The 27944-nt window shown below is 49.8% G+C and overlaps 1 protein-coding gene across 2 annotated transcripts in view; it reads left to right on the plus strand.

The window, feature by feature from the left end:
• Positions 1–2327: 2327 nt before the first annotated feature.
• katnal2 (katanin p60 subunit A-like 2) overlaps positions 2328–27944 on the plus strand; it is a 138217-nt gene continuing 112600 nt past the window's right edge. Inside the window, exons 1-2 of one of the 2 annotated variants that reach the window (XM_038790472.1) lie at positions 2328–2492; positions 10166–10236. In XM_038790472.1, the coding sequence (XP_038646400.1) occupies positions 2436–2492; positions 10166–10236 (128 nt within the window). In that variant the 5' untranslated portion in view covers positions 2328–2435. The remainder of the gene's footprint in view (positions 2493–10165; positions 10237–27944) is intronic. The other variant, XM_038790471.1, reaches the window with a different exon arrangement.

Raw genomic sequence — 27944 nt, forward strand, 5'->3', positions numbered from 1 at the left:
TGGTGGGGAGGACTGTGGTCTAGTTCCTGGACCACCTATCTGTTTCATGGATTTATTATCTTTATTGTTATTTGCCTTTTGCTATGTATTATTGTAACCTGTGTTAAATGCTTTTGTAATCGTTTAGGCACCTCTGTGATGCCACAGATGCTGCAGCGGCTTTCCCAGTTAGACAAGCAGGATTTAGTAGATGCCAGAAATGTGTATGAGGACATTGGACCAAAGGATGATTTCCCGGAGGAATTCCTCAGACTCTCAAGAATAAGTCCCTGAGGGCTGTGTGATCATGGAATGATCACAGAGGGGAATGAGAATGTGAAGCAAGGGTTAATAGCTAGAACAATCCAGAATTAATGGGACACATTAGTGGAAAGTTACTAATAAGGGAGTTATTATTGAATTCGTGAGCCGACTCATGACTGTAAGCCGAATAGCCTTGAGAAACAAGGAAGATGGCTGGATGACGGAATATGAAATGTGGGAGCTGCTTGCAATTATGGCTAACACCTGTTGTTTTGCTAAAATTGCTATATACTTATGTGCCAATAGATAACCTCAATGTCTGTAAAATCATGTATTAAAAATATGGCAATAACAAGTTAATCATGTATTAGATCTTTGGTAAAAACAAGCTAGATTTTGTAATGAGGGCAAGCTCAAGTGAATGTAATGGACAGCCCCTAAAAAAACATATAAAGATAGGAGGCTTTGGGCAAAACTTTGGCACACTCAGAGGTGTTTCTTTGGAATACCTAGAGGGCTGCCCCGATCACAATAAAGAATATTCTAAAGTACGAACGTGTTTGAGACCATTTCTTCCGGACTGAGAGACAAGTGAATTAGAGACACATTCACACGGTCGCTGATGGGGTTCACGATGGGCAGCCGTCTGCGAAGTCCACGATACACAGGGGGGGGTGGGCCGCGCAGTCGTGGGCGTAGGCCTGGATGTTGCGTGAAGCGACCGTGAGTGAGAGCGCTAACTTTTTGATTTCTGCGAGGTTGAGTGTGGCCCCTTCTAAGAGGCACTGGCGGATGTAATCAGACCCTATGCTCGTGACAAATGCATCTCTCATGAGCAGATTTGAGTGTTCCATGGCCGAAATGGCCTGACAGTCACAGTCTCTAACTAGGGGAACCAGGGCACGCCAGAAATCTTCCACTGACTCACCACGAAGTTGATGACGTGTGGAGAGGAGGCGCCTGGCGTAGAGTGTGTTAGGATGCTGAGCGTCATTTTCCTTCAGTAGCGCCATGGCTTCTGCGTAGGTCGGCACGTCCTGAATAAGTGGAAAGACATTGGAGCTCAGCCACGTGTAAATTATCTGGATCTTCTGTGCTTCTGGGATTGGGTCTGGCGCAGATCCGATGTACGCTTCAAAACAGGCTAGCCAATGTTCAAAGTCCTTTTTGGCATTGTCTGCTTGCAGATGTAGATGCAGGTGATCCGGCTTGATGCGGAGGTCCATCTTCTGAAAACTTAGTGTAATAAATTGATGCACGATCAATTACACAAAGACGAGAGTTGGATGCAATCGTGGCTTTATTACACTAAGATGTGTGGCCTCCTACAGCAGCTGGCGAAATGGCTGCTGAATGGGGAGAACACATATTTATACTCCGCCTACTGGGTGAGTCAGCAGGCAGGGAACTACCCCCCCGTACCTGTAGTACAGGGCCTTACCATAAAGCACCTACATTGACATCCTTTGTATACAATATATACATCAGTGGTGACTACCACAGAGACATTACATTGTGTTCCCTCACCACTTATTCTGTGAATAGCTGGGGTGCTAGCACCGTCGTATCCCTATGGTACCCCACTCGTCACTGCCTGCCAATTTGAAAAGGTCCCATTAATTCCTACTCTTTGTCTCCTGTCCGCCAAACAGTTTTCTATCCATCTCAATACACTACCCTTAATCCCATGTGCTTTAATTTTACACGCTAATCTCTTAACACAAGACTTTGCCCGAAGCCCTTTGAAAGTCCAAATAAACCACATCCACTGGCTTCTGATGGGTCAGGTCTGAGGAGAAGTAAGGTCTGAGGAGACTGATGTACAGTATGGTTGCAAGGCATTGACTGGTTGGGCTTGAATAGCATGGTTTTGTGCGGGAGGTTCAATGTAACTGTGTCAGACGCACCGAATAAGAAGCTTCAAATGGCTTTTCCCGCCCCCTTTGCCTGCAGTTTCAAACAGGCCCATTGCCCACCCTCCAAACCGTCAATCATTAGAGTCCCGCCTACTCCGATGGTCACCACTGATTGGATAGGGCATCGCCAACAAGGTAACAGGAGAATGTGATTCGTTTATAATCACGTCAATCACTCGCCAGGGACCCATTGGATCTCCGCCTTAACCCCCCGCCCCCCTCACTGTTTTAATGTAAAAACATCAAGAAGGCGAAGAAAGTATTGAAACCAAGACAATGTCTCTGGAACTGTCCTACCAAACGTTAAAAACTGCGCACCAAGCCAGGGAGGCGGTAAGTTACGGCGAGGCCGGCCCGAAATGAGAATGAAAACACGTTTTTATTATGGTTGCGGTTTGATTTCACCCCGGTGATTATCTGTGTGTTTGTTATTGAATGAACTGTCCCAGTTTGTCATGGGAATATGATAAGTGCTGGCAGCTACTTTTTGTGGTGCGTTTGAACCTGGCGATGATGAGGGATTAAGCCCTTTCACATTAAATTGATATTTACCAGCAACGTGCTTCTATTCTAATGTAATTAAAATCTTAAATAATAATAATGTAATGGGAGATTAGTATCAGCACCAATTTGTACGGTTTGAGGTTGATTTGCCTGTTCCCCGAGATACTGGAAGCTTTGATTTAAAATGCCGCGGCAGGAAGACGGGCAAAAGATGAGGAAATGTGTTATTGATTTGCTCTTTTATTTTAATCTCACACACCGTGGGGGGAGTGAGGTTTCCTTCTTTTTATTTGATTGTTTTATGGTGAAGTTTGCTGAGAGCGTTGGGCTGGTGGAATCGGCCGTTTCCATAGAGACGCTGTGACTCTGGAGCGCCCCCAGCTGCACGGGAGGACCTCCTCACCTCGCACCTGGCTGGTGGGAGTGAACCTGGATCAGGGCGGTGCAATTACACTCTCTCTCGGGCTCCATGCCCTGAAAGGGCATTGGCGACCCTGGACGTCTATGTCAATCTTGCTCTGAAGGCGTGGATCATATCATAAGGGCGTCACAGTGGTTAGCACTAATGCCTCACAGGACCAGGGCCATTGGTTCAATTCCGACCTTGGGTGATTGTGTGGGGTTTGCACATTCTCCCCATGGTCTGTGTGGTTTCCTCTGGGTGCTGTTGTTTCCTCCCACAGTCCAAAGATGTGCAAGTTAGGTGGATTAGCCATGGTAAAATTGCATGTCAGGGTCCAGGGATGTGCAGGTTAGATAGGGTTTCAGGGAATGGGCCTAGATAGGGTGCTCTTTCAGGAAGTCAGTGCAGAATCAATGAGCCAAAAGGCCTCCTTCTGCACCGTAGGGATTCTATGGATCGTCTTTTCATTCATTTTGCGAGGCTCTTGGTTGTTCTCTTTTATCATTGATCTATCCCATCAAACTTTCGAAACCAAAATTTCTTATTACGTGCCGAAGAAATTCCAACTATCTCTCCCTGAGCTCGGTCAGCAGAGTTCTATTGGACTCATTTTTTTTCTCTTCACTGGCAATGTGTTTCGTCCAAGATAACTTCAGCATTCACCTCAAAATCCACACCTCTGCAGCCTCAATTTTCCATATTGTTTCGCGCAGAGGAATCCTGCATAGACATGGGGAGAAAAGGCAAACTCCACACAGACACCCGAGGCCGGAATTGAACCCGAGTCCCTGGTGCTGTGAGCAGCAGTGCTAACCACTGTGCCACCATGCTGACCCAGGGCAATCACCCGAGGCCGGAATTGAACCCGGGTCCCTGGCGCTGTGAGCAGCAGTGCGAACCACTGTGCCACCATGCTGACCCAGGGCATGTTAAATTGTACCTATGTAAATGCACGGAGTATAGTGAAACAAATTGGGGAACTGAAAGCAGAAATTGCTCTGCATATGACATAGTAGCATTGACAGAAATGTGGCTCAAGCCAGGGCAGGACTGGATACATAACACCGCAGGTTATAAGGTGGTTAGTAGAAATAGGGTGAGTAAAAAGGGAGGAGATGTAGCAGTCTTGGTCAAAGATCGTTTATAGTCCTGCATTCTAATGCAGTTCCTGAATTAGAATCTATATGGTTGGAGGTGCGAAACAGGAAGGGAGCAATGGTCTTCATAGAATCATAGGATTTACAGTGCAGAAGGAGGCCATTTGGCCCATCAAGTCCACCGGCTCTTGGAAAGAGCACTCTACTCAAGCCCACACCTCCAGCCTATCCCAGCAACCCCATCTAACCTAAGGGCAATTTAGCATGGCCAATCCACCTAACCTACACATCTTTGGATTGTGGGAGGAAACCAGAGCACCAAGAGAAAACCCACGCAGACACTGGGAGAACGTGCAGATTCCGCACAACAGTGACCCAAGCGGGAATTGAACCTGGGATCCTGACGCTGTGAACCATGATGCTAACCACTATGCTACCATGCTGATCTCGATCTTAATAAGGATCTTGTTGGGTATTTATTGCAGACCTCCAAATAGTGGGGAGGAAGTGGAAGAGAGCAGTTGTAAACAGATTATGGAAACCTGAAGGGCAAGTAGGGTTATGATAGTTGGGGATTTCAATTACCCTAAGGTAGACTGGAAAAAGATAGAGTGTGAGGCATGGAAGGGGAGAAATTCCTGCAGTGTGTGTAGGGGAACTTTCTGGAACAGTACATTTCCAGTCCTACCGGGAAGCAAGTTGTGCTGGATCTGGTTCTAGGAAATGAGGCAGGGTAGGTAGAGAACGTCACAGTGGAGGAGCTGTTGGGAAGTAGCAATCATAATATAATACAATTCAATATTACGTTGGAAAAGGATATAAGTCAGTCACAGACAAATGTGCAAATTTTAAGGGTCTAAAAATTGAACTGAAGCAGGTTGATTGGAAATGCATTTTGATGGTTAAAACAGTGGATGAAAAATGGAAGACTTTCAAAGGAGAGATGAATAGTGTGCAATCTCGGTATCCATGAGAAATAAATACGGGGTATCCAAAGCTAGAGAACCTTGGATGACTGAGGACATTGATGATAAAATAAGGAAGAAAAAAGAGGCATATCAGGAAGAGTATCTCATAGAATCATAGGGCACGTCCGCCCAATGACTGGAGAATCCCGTCCGAGATCAATGGAGTTCCCCATTGTACGTGGCTCGCCGTTGGCGTTCTTGCAGTGGGCGGGGCAGACAAATCCAGCCCATAAAATCCCTACAGTGCAGAATGTGGCCATTCGAAAATCACTTATTGTCATAAGTAGGCTTCAAATGAAGTTACTGTGAAAAGCCCCTAGTCGCCACATTCCGGCGCCTGTTCGGGGAGGCTAGTACGGGAATTGAACTGTGATGCTGGCCTGCCTCGGTCTGCTTTCAAAGCCAGCGATTTAGCCCTGTGCTAAACCAGTCACAGTACCCATGAGAAATAAATACGGGGTATTCAAAGCTAGAGAAAACTGGATGACTATGGACATTAATGATAAAATATTCGGCCCATTGAATCTGCACCCACCCTTCGAAAGAGCACCCCCCGCATACTTGGACTAAGGGGCAATTTAGTATGTCCAGTCCTCCTAACTTGCACATCTTTGGACTGATCTGATGGAGCGAGGCTCATGCTGGAATAAGGAAGGCTAAGAGGAAGCATGTTTGCTAAAACATAGAACATACAGTTCAGAAGGGGGCCATTCGGCCCATTGAGTCTGCACCGACCCACTTAAGCCCTCACTTCCACCCTATCCCCGTAACACAATAACCCCTCCCAACCTTTTTTTGGGCAATTTATCATGGCCAATCCACCTAACCTGCATGTCTTTGGACTGTGGGAGGAAACACATGGGGAGAACGTGCAGACTCCGCACAGACAGTGACCCAGCAGGGAATCGAACCTGGGACCCTGGCGCTGTGAAGCCACAGTGCTAATCACTTGTGCTACTGTGCTGCCCCAAACAGCAAACGTTCTTCAAACGTATTATTGGTAAAAGATTAGTGAAGGATAGAATGGGGCCCATCAGGGACAAGCAGGGTAAACTGCTCACTGAAGTGGAAGGTATGGCAGTGGTACTAAATGAGTACTTTGCTTCTGTCTTTACCAAATTAGAAGATGATGCCAATAGCCCAGTTGAAAATGTGGGTGTTGATCAACTGAATATAGTGATAGATAAAGAAAAGGTGCTAAAACGTCAGGCAGCACACCAGGTAGAGACGCTGCCAGACCCGGATGGGATGCATCCTAGATTGCTGAGAGAAGTAAGGGAGCATATTGTGGAGCTGTTGACAGAAATTTTCCAGGCCTCTCTGAACACAGTATTAGTACGGGGGACAGGAGAGTTGCAAATGTGACACCGTTGTTTAAGAAAGGGGCAAAGGATAACCCAGGAAACTACAGACCTGTCAGCTTGACATTAATAGTGGGAAAAGTGATGGAGGCCATAATACGGGATGAGATAAATATACGCTTCGAGAAAAATAAGTTTAAAAAAAATATATTTTTATTAGGGTATTTGCAATTTTTATAATAATAACAGCGACATAAACATGGCACAGTATACATTTCCACCCCCATCACAATCTTCACCCCACCCAACAATAAACAACAGTCTTTTCCCCGAGAAAGTCGACGAACGGCTGCCACCTCCGGGTGAACCCTAGCATTGACCCTCTTAAGGCGGAACTTTATTTTCTCGAGACTGAGAAACCCAGCCATGTCACTAACCCAGGTCTCTACACCCAGGGGCTTCGAGTCCCTCAACATTAATAAGATTCAGCTCCGGGCTATTTTCTTTCACCACCTGAAACCCCGGCTCTTCCGACACTCCTAAGATCGCCACCTCCGGACTCTGTGTTTTGAGTACTGTGGACATCCGAAACCCTGCCAAAACCCTGTGAGCTCCGGGCATGCCCAAAACATGTGGACATAATTTGCTGGACTTCCCGCGCACCTCGCACACCTGTCCTCTACCCCGAAAAACGTGCTCATCCGGGCAACTGTCATTTGTGCAGAGAAAAATAAGTTAATACTAAACAGTCAACATGGCTTTGCGAAGGGCAGATAATGGTCTGACAAATGGTCAGGAGGGAGTTACTCGGCGTAGGATTCCTAGCCTTTGACCTGCTCTCATAGCCACCATATTGATATGGCTAGTCCAGTTCAGTTTCTGATCAATGGTAACCCCCAGGATGTTGATTGGCCACTGCAATATTATGCCTGGCCGGATTGAAAAGCTGTCTAACCTGATTGGCAGACAATTCTCATTGGTGGGACTTCCTCTCAGGGGCAGACAGAAGTCCTGCCCACTGCCAATCAATGCTCAAGTGAGCGATCAATGGCAGTGGGACTTAGACAGTCGGCACTGACTCTCAGGATGGAGAGTGCCAATCGCTCGCCATCCTTAAAATTCTGCCCATGGAATTTAATTGTGTTATGATCACTATTTCCCAGTAAATTTTTTACTATGCAATGAATGAAAATGAAAATCGCTTATTGTCACGAGTAGGCTTCAATGAAGTTACTGTGAAAAGCCCCTAGTCGCCACATTCCGGTGCCTGTCCGGGGAGGCTGGTACGGGAATCGAACCATGCTGCTGGTCTGCTTGGTCTGCTTTAAAAGCCAGCGATTTAGCCCAGTGAGCTAAACCAGCCCCTATGGCATTGCTAATTAAACTCTGTCTCATTACGCAAGGCTAGGCTGAAGATAGCTTTATCCCTAGTTGGTTCCACAATGTATTGTTCCAGGAAACAGTCATGAATATATTCCACAAATGCATCTTCTATACCATCCTTGCCAATTTCTTCTCCCAATCTAGATGAGCATTAAAGTCCTCCACAATTATTACACCGCCTCTGTTACAAGCTCCAATAATATGGAGTGGTGAGGCCATGAAGGGACTTGAAAATTAGGATGTGAATTTTAAAATTGATGCATCGCCAGAGTTGAAGCAAATGTGGGTGGGTGAGCACAGAGCTGATGGGTGAATGGAAGTTGCTATGAGTTAGGATGCCTGTAACTTGAGTTTTGATGAGCTCAAGTTTATGGAGTGTGGAGGATGGGTGGCCAGTTAGTACAGCATTAGAATAGTCAAGACTTGAGGTAACAAAGCCATAAGCCATGGGTGAAGGTTATTGAGGCAGGAATGGAGTTAGATTATGTTATAGAAGTAGAAGTATGTGGTCTTGGTGATGATGGGGCTATGTAGTCAAAATCTTTCATACTCTTAAAGACCATTATCAGGTCACCCAATACCTTCTCTTTTCTACACAAAAGAACTTCGGCCTGTTCAATTGTTCCTGATAGGTATGATTTCTCAGTTCTGGTATTATCCATGTTAATTTTCTAAACCCTCCCATGCCTTTGCTCTCTGGCGGCACAGTAGCACTGTTGATTCACAGCTCCAGGGTCCCAGGTTGGATTCCCGGCTTGGGTCACTGTCTGTGTGGAGTCTGCATGTTCTCCCCTCGTCTGCGTGGGTTTCCTCCAGGTGCTCCAGTTTCCCCCCACAGTCCAAAGATGGTAAGAAGTCTTACAACACTAGCTTAAAGTCCAACCGGTTTGTTTCGAATCACTAGCTTTCGGAGCATTGCTCCTTCCTCAGGTGAATGACGAGATGGGTTCCAGAAACATGTATACAGACAAAGTCAATGATGCAAGATGATACTTTGAATGTGAGTCTTAATCCTATCAACTATCCTGGCTTGAGACAATTCACACCTCTTTAACCTGTGATTAACCCTCTCGCTAGTTGCCCTGTCTGGACCTGTAAAGACTTAATTACCAGCAAAGACTTGCATTAAAATATCGTCTTGCATCTTTGACTTTGTCTATATATATATATGTTTCTGGAACCCACCTCTTCATTCACCTGAGGAAGGAGCTGTGCTCTGAAAGCTAGAGATTCGAAATAAACCTGTTGGACTTTAACCTGGTGTTGTAAGACTTCTTACTGTGCTAACCCCAGTCCAACGCCAGCACCTCCACATAATTCCAAAGATGTGCAGGTTAGGTGGATTGGCCATGCTAAATTGCCCCTTAGTGCCTAAAAAGGTAAGGTGGGGTTACTGGGTTCGGGGGATAGAATGGGGGTGTTGGCCTAGTAACGTGCTCTCTCAGAGGTTGGTGCAGACTCCATGAGCTGAATGGTCTCCTTCTGCACTGTAGGGATTCTGATTCTATATATTTATTACAATAGAGACCAGAACTGTGCACCCTTAACCAAGGTTCTATACGTTTAACATAGCTTCTCTGATTTTTAATTCGAGCCTTCTGAAAATGTAATCTCACTGCTCTGTTTGCTTTTTGTATGGCCTTCCGAACCTTCCTGGTTCCTTTCAGTATATATCATCTCATTTTCAGTATATATCATCTCTAGATTCCTTGCTTCCCTACCAAGTGTATACTCTTATTTTGAAGGAGAATAAGGAGGTTTCCGTATTCTTCCAACCAAAATTGAGATAGCTAGATTCCATTTGAAGCCTACTTGTGACAATAAGCGATTTTCATTTCATTTTTCATTTCAAGCCAACAATGCGATGAATCACCAGATAAATTGTTTCTGATAATGTTCCTTGCATGGAGTTTTGTTATGTGGTGTTCTTTGGGTCAAAAATTACCCCTTATTCTTTTTGTTTTGTGTCCTCTGCGTGAAGGCAATTAGGGATGGGCAATAAATGCTGACCTAGCTAGCGATAGCCTCTGGTAAGGTGAACATAGAACCTCAAGAAAGGGGAATATTTACTTACAATAAAAATTGGATCAGCCCTCTTGACCAAGTGTGGGATAATATTCTACAACCTCTTAAATGGTGCATGATTTTCAGACTACATGGAGAAAACAGACAGTAGAAATGTGTATTTAACATCTGTTCTTGCTGGGCTCATCAAATTAAGAGCTCCTCCTGCTGGGATTCGGCCTGCAGATTATTGATTCCCAAAATGTTTTACAATAAATGGTAATTCACTGGATGTATGATAAATATCGAATATATTAACAATGTTATTAATATCTCTTACTTACAGGACGAAATTCGATCAGAAGCTCGGCGCAAAAATCTATTGATTCTAATTCTGCATCATTTAACTGAAGAAGGGTGAGTGCAATACTTCTTGTATGTTTCTCACCAGGAGATAAGTAAATTCTTAAGGCTGCTATTGACTGCAGATTTCATTTTCTCCAAGTCAATTTGATCTGCTTCCCAAATTCTCCTTGCATCCTCTCAGTTGCAACATCTGTTGAAAATTATTTTTACCAAGTTAATTAATTTTTGTCTCTGTGTCTTGCTGTCTTTAATTCCAAGAATACAAGTTTTGTCTTTAGCCAGTGTCTTTGGTCCCCACAACAAACTTCATTCCCTAGCTACCGTTGCCCTAACACCAGCCATTGACTGTTTAGACGAGTCTTTGCAACTTTGTCACCCTATTTGATCCTAAGCTGAGCTTTAACGCCATATCTTGTATTCTATCTCCGTAGCATTGCCCTTCTCTGCCTCTCTGTCAACTCACCTGAAATCATCATTTTGTTCACCCTAAACTCCACTATTAGGCAAGTGTCCTGGATAGCCTCCCAGTATCCATAAACTTAAGCTCACATCAAGTTCAGTTCATCTCCCCTGGGATCATTGACACACTGACTGCATGATCCATATCAGCCTCTCTTCCTAATGTCCCCAGCATCACAGACGCCAGTCTTTTGCCAATTCAATTCACTCCACGTGATATCAAGAAACGGCTGAAAAACTGGGTCCTGCAAAAGCTATGGGCCCCAACAATATTCCAACGCTATAACTACATAGAGTTTTGCATATGTGGTGCGCTTTGACTCAAAAATGACACCTTATTCTTTTTGCTTTACCATGGAACCTCGAAAAAATTGGATCAGTCCTGTTGACCAAGTGTGGGATAATATAGGAGTTCCACAACTGCTTAAATGTCTTAAGATTTTCAGGCTGCATGGAACAAGCAGGCAGTAGAGATGTATGTCTAACATCTGTTCTTGCTGGGCTCATCAAATTAAGAGCTCCTCCTGCTGGTTCTTCAACTCTTGCAAAGTCAGTGCTGAAATTCAGTCTGCAGATTTTTGATTCCCCAAATATTTTACAATAAATAATAATTCACTGGATGTGTGATAAATTTGCGAATATATTAGCAATGCTATTTGAAGACATTGTGGCATCCTATCTGGCTGCATCACAGTCTGGTATGGCAACTGCTCGGCCCAAGACCGCAAGAAAGTACAGAGAGTTGTGAACACAGCCCAGTCCATCACACAAACCTGTCTCCCATCCAATGACTCCATCTACATCTCCCGCTGCCTGGGGAAAGTGGGCAGCATAATCAAAGATCCATCCTACACTGCTTACTCACTCTTCCAACTTCTTCCATCGGCAGGAGATACAAAAGTCTGAGAACTTGCACGAACAGACTCAAAAACAGTTTCTTCCCCGCTGTTACCAGACTCCTAAACGACTCTGTTATGGACTGACCTCATTAACACTACACCCCTGTATACTTCACCCGATGCAGGTGTTTATGTAGTTACATTTAATACCTTGTGTTGCCCTATTAAGTATTTTCTTTTATTTCCTTTTCTTTTCATGTACTTAATGATCTGTTGAGCTGCTCGCAGAAAAATACTTTTCACTGTACCTTGTTACATGTGACAATAAACAAAATCCAAATGCAAGACTTGTGCTCCAGAACTTGCCACATCCTAGCCAAGTTATCCCAGAACAGCTACAATGTTGGCATCTGCACAGCAATGTGGAAAATTGCCTTGGTATGTCCTGTACACAAAAAGCAGGACTAATCCAACTCAGTCTATTACCACCCTATCAGTCTACTCTCGATCATCAGTAAAGTGATGGAAGGGGTCATCAACAGTGTCATCAAGGGGTACTTGCTTAGAAACAACTTTATCACTGACTCTCAGTTTGGGTTACGCCAAGACCTCATTACAGCCTTTGTTCAAACATGGACAAAAGAGCTGAACTCCAGAGGTTAGGAGAGTACTGCCCTTTGACATCAAGACAGCATTTGACCTAGTGTGGCATCAAGCAGCCCTAGCTAAACTGGAGTCAGCAGGAAAACTCTTCACTGATTGGAGTCATACTAGCAAGGAAGGTGGTTGTGATTGTTGGAGGTCAATCATCTTCCAGGATATCATTGTGGGTGTTCCTCAGGTAATTATCCAAGGCCCAACCATCTTCAGTGGCTTCATCAATGACCTTCCCTCCATCATAAGGTCACAAATGGGTTGTTCGTTGACGATTACACAATGTTCAGCACCATTCACATCTCTTCAGATACTGAAGCAGTCTGTGCCCATCTGTAACAAGACCCAGACAACATTCAGGCTTGGTCTGGTAAGTGGCAAGTAACATTCATGCCACACAAGTGCCAGACAAAGAGCACTCCATGAGATGACATTGAATGGCATTACCAATACTGAATCCCCCATTATCAACATCCTGGGGATTATCATTAACCAGAAACTGAACGAGAACCAGCCATATAAATACTGTAGCTACACGAGAGGCTTGGAATCCGGCGGTGAGTAACTCACTTCCTGACTCTTCAAAGCCTGTCCACCATCTCGAGACACAAAGTCAGGATTGTGATGGAATACTCACCACTTGCCTGGGTGATGTAGCTCCAACAACATATGTAAGACTTGACACCATCCAAGACAAAGCAATCTGCTTGATTGGCACCTCATCCATCAACTTAAACATTTACTTCATCCACCACAAGTGCACAGCAGTGTGTACCTTCTTCAAGATGCATTGCAAGAAATCACATTGGCTCCTTAAATAGCACCTTCCAAAGCCACGGTTATTACTATCTAGAAGGACAAGAGCAGCAGACGCATGGGAACACCATCACATGGAAGTTCCCGTCTAAGCCACTCATCACCATCCCTTCACTGTCATTGGATCAAAATCCTGGAATCCGTCCCTAACAACACTGTTGGTGTACCTACACCACATGGGCTGCAGTGGTTCAAGAAGGTGGTTCATCATACATTCTTGAGTGCAATTAGGCATGGGCAATAAATGTTGGCCTAGCCAGCGACGTCCACATCCCATGAATTAATTTTTAAAAATTGGCCATGGTCCATTAATGCCCCAATTTTAGAATTCTCATTATTGATTTTAAATCTATCTGACCTTGCCCCTTCACCTGTCCACATCATGAAGGACATACAATGTACCTCTAACCATTTTGAGTAGGTGTCGATCACAACAAGGAACATCGATCCCAAGATCGGGACTGTATAGTCCATGTGCACCCGTACCCATGGTCCTCCTGTCCATTCCCATTGGTGCAAAGAGGCCAGAAGGTGGGAACTTCTGGTTCTCCTGGCACAAGGAACATTGCTCCACCAGAGTCTTGATGTCTGTATCGAGCCTGGGCCACCAGTTGTAGCTCCTTGCAAGCATTTTCATCTTGGATACCCCGGGCTGTCTACTGTGGAATTTCATCAGGATTGGGAGCCGACCTGGGCCGGGAGGTGATTACTCGGACTCCCCACAGGATGATGCCATCTTCTACATTCATGTCATAGAACTATAGAATTTACAGTGCAGAAGGAGGCCATTTGGCCCATCGAGGCTGCATCTGCCCTTGGAAAGAGCACCCTACTTAAGTCCACGCCTCCACCCTATCCCTGTAAACAAGTAAGTCGACCTAACCTCTTGGACACTAAGGGGCAATTTAACATGGCCAATCTACTGAATCTGGACATCTTTGAACGTCCGTTCATCCATCCGTGGGGTGTCCTCGGATTCCTCCACTCAGGATCATATGGAGCAATTTTGCCAGTGTGGGGTTCTTCAGGGTCCAAGCTTGAATCTGCTTAACGCATACTGGTAAGGTATTCAGGAAGTTCAAGGTCATGATGGCTTTTTCCAATGCTGGCAGAGGGGCCAAGCTTGTGGACAGCTGGAGGCAACCCTGGGCATCTGCGTTGGTGATGTGTATTCCTGGGCAGTGCTCGAGAAAGCATTCATCGGCCGCTAACAATGCCCAATGTTGGATCGAGGTGGGTGGCGGGATCGCTTTATCCTCTTTAAAAAGGCCCAGCAGGGGTTTATGATCTGTTATGATTGTGAAATGTCGGCCGTAGACATATGGGTGGAATTTCTTAATTCCCAAAAATAACAGCCAATCTTTCCTTTTTGATCTGAGAATAGCATCATTCCATGTTTCTGGGTGCATATGCTATAGGTCTCTCTGTGCCATTGTCCCATCGCTGGGAAAGGACTGCCCCTACTCCACATTGAGAGGCATCATATGTTAATACCAGTTCTCTCTTGGGTCGCATGAGCCAGGATGTTCACTGCTGCTTCAGCTTTGCGAAGGCTTCATCCTATGGCATCTGCCACAATCACTTCTGGTGTTTATTTAACTTTGTGCAAGGGTGACAATACAGTGGCCAAGTTTGGGACAAATTCTGCTGTACTTCATGGGGTCAGTGCCTCTTTAAAGGCCTTCACTTTAGCCTTCACGAGGTGCAGGCTTTTTTTATTGACTCAGTACCCTAGGTAGATCGTTTACCTGTCTGGAACACACATTTTACTCACTTGAGAGGGACACCTGAATCAGAAAATCATCTCAAAACCACCTTGAGGTTTGCTGGATGCTCTTTTTCCATGGCTCCTGTGATTAGTATGTCGTCTAAGTATACTCCCACCGTAGATGCCCTTGGAGAATGTTCTCCATCACATGTTGGAAAATGGCTCATGCTGATGAAGCTCCAAAGGGCAGGTGTTTATATTTGTACAAACCTTATGGGTGTTAATCAACAAGTACTTCCTGAGTGACTTATCTAATTCTAGCTGGAGGTAGGGCATGGCTCACATCTAGTTTGGTGAAGGTTTGACCCCCTGCCAGTTTAGCATATAGATCCTCTGTGCATGGCATGGGGTACCGACCTAAACATGAGGCTTTATTAACCGTTAGTTTATGACCATTACAAAGGCGGACTGACTTGTCGGTCTTGTCGGTCACAGTAATAGATACTAAAATTTGGCAGCGCCAGCCCGCCCACTCCCCGACTCCGCTCAAGCATTACCAAGAATCCCTCCTGAGCTCCCTCAAGATGGCGTCGGAGCGTGGCGACTCTCTGCAAGCTCTCCCCAACAGATCCACTTTTAACTTAGCTTATACTCGTTCTAACCTTTTAAACCTTTTAAAAATTAATTCTAAAGCTAACACTATTACTAACCTCACTCTTTTATCCCTTTTATGTATTCTCATGTATTTTCTTGTATTTTCTTGAATTTTGTTTAATTCCCTTTTCCATGTACTGAATGATCTGTTGAGTTGCTTGCAGAAAAATACTTTTCACTGTACCTTGGTACACGTGACAATAAACAAATCCAATCCAAACCTTCCTTACTCGTGGGGTCTTGCCCGCTCAAACGAAGCCAGTGATCACTTTGTTGACCCGTTTAAAAAAGGACCGTGGAATAAAGATGGGGTGACACTGAAATACAAACAGGAATCTCAGGAGGACCGTCATCTTCACTGTCTGCACCCTCCCAGCCAGTGACAACGGAAGCGCGCCCCATTTCCGAAAATCGTCCTTCATTTGGCCTACTAGTCGGGCCAGATTTAATTTATGCAGCCGGTCCCACTCCCGCACCACTTGAATGCCTTGGTACCTAAAGCTTCCCCTATTAATCTAAACGGCAGCTCCCCCAATCGCCTCTCCTGTCCCCTCGCCTGGACCGCAAACATCTCACTTTTCCCCATATTTAGCTTATACCCCAAAAACCGGCCAAATTCCCCGAAAACTGGCCAAATTCCCCTAGAATCCTCATGATTTCTTCCATTCCCTCCTATTGGGTCCGATACATACAGAAGCAGGTCCCCCCCCCCCAGACCAGCCCCTTGAGGCTCTCGGAGCAATTGCCAAAGGCTCTATAGCTAGCGCGAGCAACAGTGGGGAGAGGGGGCATTCCTGTCTCCTCCCCCGGTGCAGTCTAAAATAGTCCAATGTTGTCCTATTCGTCCGTACGCTTGCCACCGGAGCTTGATACAGCAACCTGACCCAGTCAATAAAGCCCCACCCAAATCCGAACCGTCCCAGTACCTCCCACAAATAATCCCATTCTACCCGATCAAAAGCCTTTTCCGCATCCATTGCGATCACTACCTCCACCTCCCTACCTTCCGGGGGCATCATGATCACATTTAACAACCTTCTTACATTGGCCTACCCTTAACAAACCCCGTCTGGTTCTCCCCAATAACGTCTGGAACGCAATCCTCAATCCTGGAGGACAAAGGTTTGGCATCCACATTCAATAGAGATATCGACCTGTAGGAACCACACAGCTCCGGGTTCTTGTCCCGCTTCAGAGTGAGCGAATCGTGGCCTGTGACATCGTCGGGGGCAACACCCCTCTTTCCCTTGCCTCATCGAATATCCTCATCAACACCAGCCCCAATATCCCAGAGAACTTTTTATAAAACTCCACTGGGTACCTGTACGGCCCCGGGGCTTAACCCGACTGCATGGCCTTCAAACCCTCCACTACCTCTTCCAACCCGATCGGGGCCCCCAGCCCTTCTACCAGCTCCCCGTCCACCTTTGGGAAATTCTGCCCCTTCAAGAAGTGCATCACCCCTCTGCCCGTAGGGGGTTCCGACCTGTACAGCCTACTGTAGAAATCCCTAAACTCCTTATTCACCCCTGCTAAACGCCTTATTCACCCCTGCTGAATCTCCAACTGGGTTCCCATCTCCGTCATTTACTTTCCCTATCTCCCTGGCTGCCTCCCTCTTTCTAAGCTGTTGTGCAAGCATTCTGCTGGCCTTCCCTCCATGCTCATCGATCGCCCCCCTCGCCTTTCTCAGCTTCTGCATCGCCCTCCTTGTGGTTAACAAGCCAAACTCCGCCTGTAGCCTCCGCCGTTCCCTTAAAAGTCCTGCCTCTGGGGTCTCTGCATACCTCCAATCGATCTGTAGTATCTCCTTTACCAGTCGGTCCGTCTCTGCCCTGTCCGCCTTCTCCCTATGGACCCGTATCGAGATCAGCTCCCCTCTGACCACCGCCTTCAGTGCTTCCCAGACCACCGCTGCTGAAATTTCCCCCATGTTGTTGACCTGCAGGTAGTTCTGAATACATTTCCTCAGTCGCTCGCATACCCCTTTGTCAGCCAAAAGTCCCACATCTAACCAGCATTGCGGGTGCTGGTTACTGTCTTTACTAACCTGTAGGTCAACTCAGTGCGGAGCATGGTCTGAGATTGATCGCCGAGTACCCCGTGTTCACCACCCCTGCCAGTAAGGCCCTGCTCAAAATAATGAAATCAATCCGGGAGTGTCTGTCCCCCCCCCCCCCCCCCCCCCCAACCTGCTCTATGATCCCTTTTAATCCCTTTGCCATTGCTGGCACCCTGCCCGTTTTCGAGCTTGACCAGTTCAAGCTAAGGCCAATAACTGTGTTGAAGTCCCCTCCCATGACCAACCTGTGCAAGTCCAGGTTCGGTATCTTCCCCAGCTTCCTCTTTATAAACTCCACATCATCCCAATTTGCCGCATACACATTTACTAATACCACCTGTACCCCCTCCAGTTTCCCACTGACCATAATGTACCGACCTCCCACATCCGAGACTATTCTACCCGCCTCAAACACCACCCGCTTATTAATCAGGATCACGACCCCTGTAGTCTCTGAGTCTAGTCCCAAGTGAAAGACCTGACTGACCCAGCCTTTCCTCAATCTAATCTGGTCAGTTACTCTAAGGTGCGTCTCCTGCAGCATTACCATGTCCGCCTTCAGTCCCCTAAGATGCGCGAGTACACTTTATGCCCTCTTGACCCGGCCTATTTAACCTTCGAACATTCCAGGTGATCAGCCTAGTTGGGGGTCTCATTCCCTCCCTCACTTTACCCCCCCCTAGTAACAACACTCTCTAACCCAATCCCTTTAATAAACCGAACATCTGCACCCCCCCCCCCCCCCCCCCACGCGCTTCCATGAGCTAGCCCGCCCAGCTAGCTTGGTGGCCCCATCCGTGGCGCAGGATAGTCTCCCACCTATTGTTCCCTCCCCACTCACTGCACCCCCCCACTCATACAAACATACTCCAACATCAAACAATCCCCACACAATTGCCCGATAGAAAAACACCATGATCTAAAGAAGCACACCTCCATCCCCCAACAGTGCAAATGAAAACCTTAACTCACTCAGCTCTGCCACTCGTTCCAAATCAATACAGAAAGCATTACAAATAGCTTCCACAAAACGAAAAACGAGGAACTTTAAAAAAAAAAGAACAGAAAAACAAAAATCTGGTTGAAGCCCGCTCTTCTCCTGGCCACCTCCACACTCAGGTCTTGGTAAACCCGCAGGATACTGTTGTCCCACTTACAGCTCCGTGTCTGCTTGGCCCACTGTAGAATGCGCTCCTTATCCAAGTACCTGTGGCATCTCACCACCATTATCCTCGGGGGGGGGGGGTCTCCCATTCGCGGCTTCCTCGCGAGTGCTCTGTGAGCCCTGTCCACCTCCAAGGGTCGGGGGAATGCCCCATCCCCCAGCAGCTTCTCGAACATGGCCGCTATGTATGCCCCAGCGTCCACTCCTTCGGACCCCTCCAGGAGCCCAACGATTCTCAAGTTCTGCCCGCGGGACCTATTCTCTAGGTCCTCCACCTTCTCCAGGAGCTTATTCTGCTGATCTCTCAGCATCCCCACCTCCAACTCCACTGCAGTTTGGTGTTCCTCCTGCTCAGCCAGTGCCTTCTCCACGTTCTGGATCGCCCAATCTTGGGTGTCCAATCTAAGCTCCAGCCGCTCAATTGACTCTTTTATCGGGTCCAAGCAGTCCCGTTTCTGCTTAGCAAAGCCTTCCTGAATAACTTGCATCAGCTGCTCCGTTGACCGCTGGGATGACAAGCCAGAGGTCCGGTCCTCCGCCATGCTGTCTCCCGCTGCAGCTTCAGCCCAAGCCTTCTCTGTCTTTCTGTTTCTGCCTTTACGAGCACTTCTAGTCCTTCTCTCCATGCACCGATGTGGGAATTCAGTACACAATTGCCTCTGTCTTCGGTTTTACAATTCAAGTCCGGTGGAAAATTGGGGGAAAAGGTCCAAACGTCCGACCAGAGCGGGAGCCACCAAATGTGCGACTTCCTCCTTCATTGCCGCCACCGGAAGTCTGATAGATAAGTTTTTGATCAATAAGCAGATTTGAGGTTATGGAGAGGAGGCAGGAAAATGGGGATGAGAAAAATATCAGCCATGATTGAATGGCGGAGCAGACTCGTTGGGCCGAGTGGCCGAATTCTGCTCCTATGGTCTACGGTTACCCTGTACATGTGGCCAACCATACCTGGTGTCTCAGGGGAAGAGTCCCATCCGGAGATGCCAGAAGGTCCATTACCTGACGACGGAGGCAGCAGCTCTCTTATTTACCTCCGTTTTGAGGGAATGGCCATTGACCAAGAGTGTTACCAGAATCGGGGCAACCTTAGGGCTGATGTTGAAGATTAGCTGCATCGTTTCATTCTCTACGGGCTGATAGACTTTCAAAACCTGGTCCTGAGGTGGCTTTGGCTTCCAGTGTGGACGGCACGCATACTGCTTATTCTGGCAGCCTTGCCTGCGTCGTGTCCTTTGGCCACACTTAGAGCAGCCTTGCAGCTGACACTCTTAGTCCTTGCCTAAGAATGCTACTGTCAATCATCCTTTGGTGTTCTTGGGCTAATCTCTGTGTTCTCCAGGATAGTGCCAATTCTATAGCCCTTTTGAGGTCTAGGATGGGTTCTATCAACAATTTATTTTATATTGTGACATTATTGATCCCACACACTGCCGGTTGTGCAGCATATTCGTCAGGAATGGGCAAAACGCGCAGTATTTGGCCAGCTTTCTCTATCTAGCCTGGAATTCTGTCGCAGGTTCCTCAGGGATCCTCCCAGCCGCATTGGATTGGTAACACTGCAGGATTATGGACCACTTGTGGTCGTAATGATTCTTTACGAGATCCACCCCGGGAACTTTAATACTATGAAGCCCATGGGGAGATCAATCGGCGATTTCCCCTGTGGTCCTTGTGAGGTTTATCACAGGGTGTAATAATTGTACTGTTTTGTGATCCGAATAAAGTAATCATATATTTTATGCATGCCCCATGTCTTTTGCTACAATCCTTTATATGTGACTGGCAATCTTTTGAAATGAAATGAAAATCGCTTATTGTCACGAGTAGGCTTCAATGAAGTTGCTGTGAAAAGCCCCTAGTCGCCACATTCCGGCGCCTGTCCGGGGAGGCTGGTACGGGAATCGAACCGTGCTGCTGGCCTGCTTGGTCTGCTGTAAAAGCCAGCGATTTAGCCGAGTGAGCTAAACCAGCCCCTATCACAGCAAATGAACATACAATTAACTGGATCCACTTCATTAAATCAGCACAACTGCATAATAATAAAAAAACAATAAGTTAGTCCTGCTTCCTAACATGATTGGTTCACCTTGCTCGACTAATCACTTTTAACCAGCTTCCTGCATTCTAACTTCAGATCTGTCAAATATTTGCTTTAGTAGCTCTCTTTTGAAAGCATAGTTGCCAGTGAGTTTTTATTTAACTGTATTCGCACAAGAGAAGGATCTGTGCCAGAAAAGCCCCACCAATAGAGAAGAGTCCTCCCAACAATGATTACCAGAATGGACGATCACTTTGCTTAATTGTTTGCAGCATTGGAGGAACAACTCAATGTCCATTAGCATTTAATCAGTTTGCATCTCAGTTGATTTGCATTCCTAGAAAAAGAAGTTTGCTTTATAAAAACATTTAAATATATCTCTTTTCTAAATGTGGAATAAGGTCAAAAGTGAGAATTTGAATAATGGAAATAGTCTCCTCAGCATATGGAATAACCTTGTATATTTCTGGACTTGACTTCCGGGCGGCGAGCGAGGAGGTCGCAGGGAGAGGGGCTCCCGCAAGCGGTGGACAGCAGGAGGAACAGCCCCCCCCCCCCCCCCCCCGACAGGCCGGACGGCGGAGGAGCCGGAGCGGGAGCCGAGGAGACGGAGCCGAGGAGCCGGGGAGCCGGGGAGCCGAGGAGCCGGGGAGCCGAGGAGCCGAGGAGCCGGGGAGCCGAGGAGCCGGGGAGCCGGGGAGCCGAGGAGCCGAGGAGCCGGGGCGGAGGAGCCGAGGAGCCGAGGAGCCGGAGCGGGAGCCGAGGAGCCGGAGCCGAGGAGCCGGAGCGGGAGCGGAGGAGCCGGAGCGGAGGAGCCGGAGCGGCGACAGGGGGGCCCAACAGCAGCAGGTCCATCCCCTCTCCCCCCCCCCCCCCCCCCCCCCCCCCCGCGGGCCAGGAGCGGTGCGGCGGCGGCCCCTCTTCTCTCCCCCCCCCCCCCCCCCCCACGCGACCCAGGAGCGGTGCGGCGGCGGCGGCCCCTCTTCTCTCCCCCCCCCCCCCCCACGCGGGCCAGGAGCGGTGCGGCGGCGGCGGCCCCTCTTCTCTTCCCCCCCCCCCCCCCCCCCACGCGGGCCAGGAGCGGTGCGGCGGCGGCGGCCCCTCTTCTCTCTCCCCCCCCCCCCCCCCCCCCACGCGGGCCAGGAGCGGTGCGGCGGCGGCGGCCCCTCTTCTCCCCCCCCCCCCCCCCACGCGGGCCAGGAGCGGTGCGGCGGCGGCGGCCCCTCTTCTCCCCCCCCCCCCCACCACGCGGGCCAGGAGCGGTGCGGCGGCGGCGGCCCCTCTTCTCCCCCCCCCCCCCCCACGCGGGCCAGGAGCGGTGCGGCGGCGGCGGCCCCTCTTCTCTTTCCCCCCCCCCCAGCCAGCAGCGGGGACCCCCCCCCCCCCAGCCAGCAGCGGGGACACAACCCCCCCCCCCCCCAGCCAGCAGTGGGGACACAACCCCCCCCCCCCCCCCCAGCCAGCAGCGGGGACACAACCCCCCCCCCCCCAGCCAGCAGCGGGGACACAACCCCCCCCCCAGCCAGCAGCGGGGACACAACCCCCCCCCCCCCCCCCAGCCAGCAGCGGGGACACAACCCCCCCCCCCCCCCCAGCCAGCAGCGGGGACACAACCCCCCCCCCCAGCCAGCAGCGGGGACACAACCCCCCCCCCAGCCAGCAGCGGGGACCCCCCCCCAACCAGCAGCGGGGACCCCCCCCCCAACCAGCAGCGACCACCGGCCCACTCGCCCCTCCCCCCCCCCCCCCCAACTGCTGTGACCACCACGTGGCAAAGACAAAGGGACTCTCTCTCCTGGTTGAGTGGGGAAAAAAAGAAAAAGAGACTTGTATTTCTGTTCTTCCCAAAAGAAAACTGGTAAAGAGAAAAGGGGTAGGGGAAATAAATTTAAAAAAAAAATATATATATATATATATATATATACATATATAGATATATAATAATAAATAAAATAAAAATAGGGTGCGGAAAAGGGGGAAAAAGAAGAACAAGGAGAGAAGAAAAGATGAAGGGGAAGGGGGAGAAAAAAGTGCCAGAAAGGAGCCAAGAGAAAGGGGGCACCGGAAGTAGACTGGGCAAAGGGAAAGCCAGCTCGGGCGAACGAGTCAACACGCGAAGCGGCGGGAAGGATGCTTCGCCGCATCCAGAAGAGCTGGACGGGCGGGCAACCTCTCCCCTGGGGTTAGAGGGGGGCGTGAATTGGAAGGAAGCCTTTGCCGAGGTGGTGAGGGAGCAGCTGCAGGCATTCAAGGCAGAGTTAAAAGCAGACGCAGAGGCCGCAGCACAGGCAGCAGCGACCAAGGCCATGTCAGGGGTGCAGCAGGTTCTGACCAGATTGGAGAAGAAAGTGGATGCCCAAGGGAAGATACTGGAAGCCCAAGGGAAGATACTGGAAGCCCAGGGGGCAACCATTAAAGAGCTGGAGAAGGCAGCGACTGACGCGAGCGACCGGGTCATATCCCTGGAGAGGGGAATGGTGAAACTGAGTGCAACACAGGGGAGCCTGAAGGGCAGGGTAGACGACCAGGAGATCAGCTCGAGAAGGCAAAATATCAAGATAGTGGGCCTGCCAGAGGGGATAGAGGGTAGAAGTCCCACAACATTCGTGGCTGCGATGCTGGGCTCCTTAGTGGGGCGGGAAACTTTTCCCACCCCACCGGAAATGGACAGAGCTCATCGGTCACTGCGCCCGAAGCCCAAGGAAGGGGAAAAACCGAGAGCAGTTATAGCCAGACTGCACCGGTACCGGGATAGGGAGACAATCCTGCGCTGGGCCAAGGAGAATAGAGCCTGCAATTGGGACGGGCACGCCATCCGAATCTACGAGGATTTTGGAGCGGACATAGCTAAGAGACGGGCGGAGTTCAACAGAGCGAAAGCAGCTCTCTATAAGAACAAAGTACGTTTTGGTATGCTGTACCCAGCAAAACTCTGGGTCACATACCAACACAAGGAATATTTCTTTACAGCCCCTGCCGAGGCGAATAGATTCGTCGAGGAGCACGGGCTGGAAAAACGCCATGGGAAGTAGGGACGAGGGGCCCATGGCAAGGAGACACGTCATGCCGACGGGGGGGTGGGGAGGGGCGAGGCAAAGCCAGCCCCCTCCCCCCTGGCAGAAACACCCAGAACGGAAAACAACCCAATGCCCTAGGGCCCGCTCCAGGTGGGAGGCCAGGCCCCGGCACGAGGGAACGGGAGTACTGGAGAGGGGAGAGGGGAAGCGGGACAGCAACCTCCGGGAGGGGAGCCACCGTGCTAGCAGGAAAGCTAGCGAAGGGGGCGCGCAACAGAGCAGGGCCGCAGCGCACCCCCAACAGGGGGGAAGGCGCCAGGCAGGGGAGGGGGGGGATCACCCATCAAAGGTGGGAGAGCAAATGGGGACAGGAATGGGGGAGAGAGGGGCAATGGAGGGGTACACAGGGGTATCCCCGAAAGGGATAGAGCGGGGGGGGGGGGCACCCGGGGGGCGAGAGACCAGGGAGGGGAAACGCAGGGACGAAGGGACAAAAGAGGCCAGTAAGGGAATAGGGCCACAAAGTGCCACAGACAAGGGCTCGAAACAGGGAACTGCTGCAAGCACCCACCCAGTACGGTCTGTGGGCGAAGGGGCCCCCCGGAGTGCAGGGGACTACCCGCGTGGCGGACACAAAGTGGACGGCCATGGCGGGTGTCCCCGGGACAAGGGGGAACCCCGGAGCGCAGGGACCCGACCGCATGGGGAGAGCAGTGATAGTGGACATCCTGGACGGCCCCCTAACATAGGGAAACCCCAGAGGGCAGGGGCGCGTCCACCGGACAAATATGGTTAACCCCACAGGAGCAAGGGGGCAGAAGCCCCCCACCAGAATAGTCACCTGGAACGTAAGGGGACTTAACGGCCCAGTGAAGAGATCTAGAGTCCTCACCCACCTTAGAAACATGAGGGCCGACATAGTCTTCCTCCAAGAGACGCACTTGAGGGAGCGGGACCAACTGCGGGTAAGAAAGGGCTGGGTGGGACAAACCTATCATTCCTGTTATGGGGCAAGGGCCAGGGGGGTGGCGATCCTGATTGGCAAGAGGACAATGTTTAGGGCGACAAAGACGGTTACGGACCCAGGGGGACGGTATGTCATGGTCAGCGGGGCCCTGGATGGGGCGCCGGTAGTTCTAGTTAACGTGTACGCGCCCAACTGGGACGACACGAGCTTCATCCAAAAGACCATGGCAGAAATCCCGGACATAGCGACGCACCGACTAATCATGGGGGGGGACTTCAACTGTGTACAGGACCCAACGACGGACAGATCAAACCCCAGAACGGGGAAAACCTCAAACATGGCAAGGGAACTCAGCCACTATATGGAGCAGATGGGAGCAGTAGACCCCTGGAGAATCGCCCACCCGGGGGAGAAAGAATTCTCTTTCTTCTCCCCAGTACACAACGTGTACACCAGAATTGACTTCTTTGTGGTGGGGAAAACGGTGCTTCCAGAGATAGACAAGGTGGAATACTCCGCAATTGTGATATCAGACCACGCTCCACACTACATGGATGTGCGGCTAGAGACGGGAAGGGCCCAGCGCCCCAAATGGAGGTTGGACGGTGCCTTACTAGCTGACAAGGCCTTCAGCGAAAGGATAGCGCAGGCCATAGCGGAGTACACTGAGATCAACCAAAACGGGGAGGTCTCACCCTCCACGTTCTGGGAAGCGCTTAAGGCCGTACTAAGAGGGGAAATCATAGCCTACAAAGCGCAAAGAGATAGGGAGGAAAGGGTGGCTAGGCAGAAGCTGGTCGACTCCATACTGGAGGTAGACCAGAAATACTCCGAGGCCCCGACTGTAGAACTCCTGGCGGAGAGAAAAGAATTACAAAGGAACTTTGACCTGCTCTCCACCAGGAAAGCAGTACACCAACTCCGCCAGGCACGCGGGGCCCTATACGAACACGGAGACAAAGCCAGCCGCCTGTTGGCCCACCAGCTGAGAAAGCAGGCAGCCAGCAGAGAAATCGCGCAAATCAGAGATACCAGAGGCACGTTGGAAACAGAACCAGAGAAGATTAACAAAACCTTCAAGGCCTTCTACCAAGAGCTGTACACCTCAGAGCCCCCAACGGGGAAGGCTGGGATGAACCGGTTTCTTGACGGACTGAACATACCAGTTGTGGGAGAGGGCAGAAAACGGGATCTGGAAGCACCACTAGCACTGGGAGAGATCATGGACAGCATTAGCTCCATGCAGGCGGGGAAGGCGCCGGGACCGGACGGATTCCCGGCGGACTTCTACAAAAAATTTGCGACAGCGCTGGCCCCGCACATGCGGGAGATGTTCACAGACTCGCTAGCTAGGGGCACGTTGCCACCCACGTTAGCACAGGCCTCAATCTCGCTGATACCTAAGAAAGACAAAGACCCAACGGAATGTGGGTCATACAGACCCATATCTCTGCTGAACGCAGACGCCAAAATACTGGCCAAAATCCTAGCCAAAAGGCTAGAAGACTGTGTACCTGAGGTGGTCACAGAGGACCAGACGGGCTTTGTCAAAGGTAGACAGCTGACCGCGAACATCAGGCGCCTGCTGAACGTGATAATGACCCCCTCCGGGGAGAGAACACAAGAGGTGATCGTCTCCCTGGACGCAGAAAAGGCCTTCGACAGAGTCGAATGGAAATACCTCATAGAGGTACTGGAGCGGTTCGGGCTTGGAACAGGGTTCACCGCTTGGGTAAAGCTCCTGTACAACGCTCCCATGGCGAGTGTACAGACCAACAATACCAACTCCCAATACTTCCAGCTGCACAGGGGCACCAGACAAGGATGCCCACTGTCCCCGCTGCTGTTCGCACTAGCAATCGAACCGCTAGCAATCGCGCTCAGGGCAGCAAAAAATTGGAGGGGGATCCGAAGGGGAGGTAGAGAGCACAGAGTCTCACTCTATGCGGATGATCTGCTCCTCTATATCTCGGACCCACAAAGCAGCATGGACGGGATCATCGCGCTCCTGAAAGAGTTTGGAGCCTTCTCGGGCTACAAACTCAACATGAGCAAAAGTGAGATCTTCCCATTACACCCGCAAGGGGGGGGGGGGGCAGCACTAAAGGGGCTGCCGTTCAAACAAGCCCGACATAAATTCCGCTACCTGGGGATCCAAATAGCCCATGACTGGAAAGGGATCCACAAATGGAACCTCACCAGCCTGACGGAGGAAGTTAAAAAGGACCTGCAAAGATGGAACACACTCCCGCTCTCCCTCGCGGGGAGAGTTCAGACGATCAAAATGAACGTACTGCCCAGGTTCCTCTTCCTGTTTAGATCCATTCCGATCTACATCCCCAAGGCCTTTTTCAAAGCGCTGGACAAACTCATCATGGCGTTCGTATGGGGGGGTAAAAATGCTAGGATCCCAAAGAAGGTCTTACAAAAAACAAAAACCAGGGGAGGGTTAGCCCTCCCGAATCTACAATTCTACCACTGGGCAGCAACAGCCGAGCGAGTAAGGGGATGGATCCAGGAGCCAGAAGCTGAGTGGGTGCGTGCGGAGGAGGCCTCCTGCATGGGAACCTCCCTCCGGGCCCTCGCCACGGCAGCACTCCCATCCCCACCCAAAAAACACTCCAGCAGCCCAGTGGTGACAGCCACCCTCCAATCCTGGAACCAACTGCGGCAGCAACTTGGCCTGACCAAAATGTCGAACAGGGCTCCCATCTGCAACAACCATAGGTTCAAACCAGCACTGACCGACGCCACCTTCAAAAGGTGGAGGCAGGACGGGGGGACACTGACAGTCAGGGACCTATACACGGACGACAGGATCGCAACACTGGACGAACTGACAGAGAAATTTCAGCTAGCTGGGGGGAACGAGCTACGGTACCTGCAGCTCAAAAACTTCCTACGAAAGGAGACAAGGACGTACCCACAACCGCCACGACAGACACTACTGGAAGACCTACTGGACGCAAGTATCCTAGAGAAAGGGAACTGTAGTGACATGTATGACCGACTGGTAGATAGGGACGACACCGTACTGGACGCAACAAGGAGGAAATGGGAGGACGACCTGGGGATGGAGATCGGGTGGGGACTCTGGAGCGAAGCACTGCATAGGGTCAACTCCACCTCCACGTGCGCAAGGCTCAGCCTGACGCAACTAAAAGTGGTACATAGAGCCCACTTAACAAGAACCCGTATGAGTAGGTTCTTCCCGGAGGTGGAAGACAGATGTGAACGGTGCCAAAGAGGCCCGGCCAACCACGCCCACATGTTCTGGTCCTGCCCCAGACTCGTGGAGTACTGGACAGCCTTCTTCGAGGTAATGTCCAAAGTGGTGGGAGTGAGGGTGGAGCCATGCCCGATAGTGGCGGTCTTCG

Source organism: Scyliorhinus canicula, chromosome 3, assembly GCF_902713615.1.
Source record: "Scyliorhinus canicula chromosome 3, sScyCan1.1, whole genome shotgun sequence".
NCBI lineage: Eukaryota > Metazoa > Chordata > Chondrichthyes > Carcharhiniformes > Scyliorhinidae > Scyliorhinus > Scyliorhinus canicula.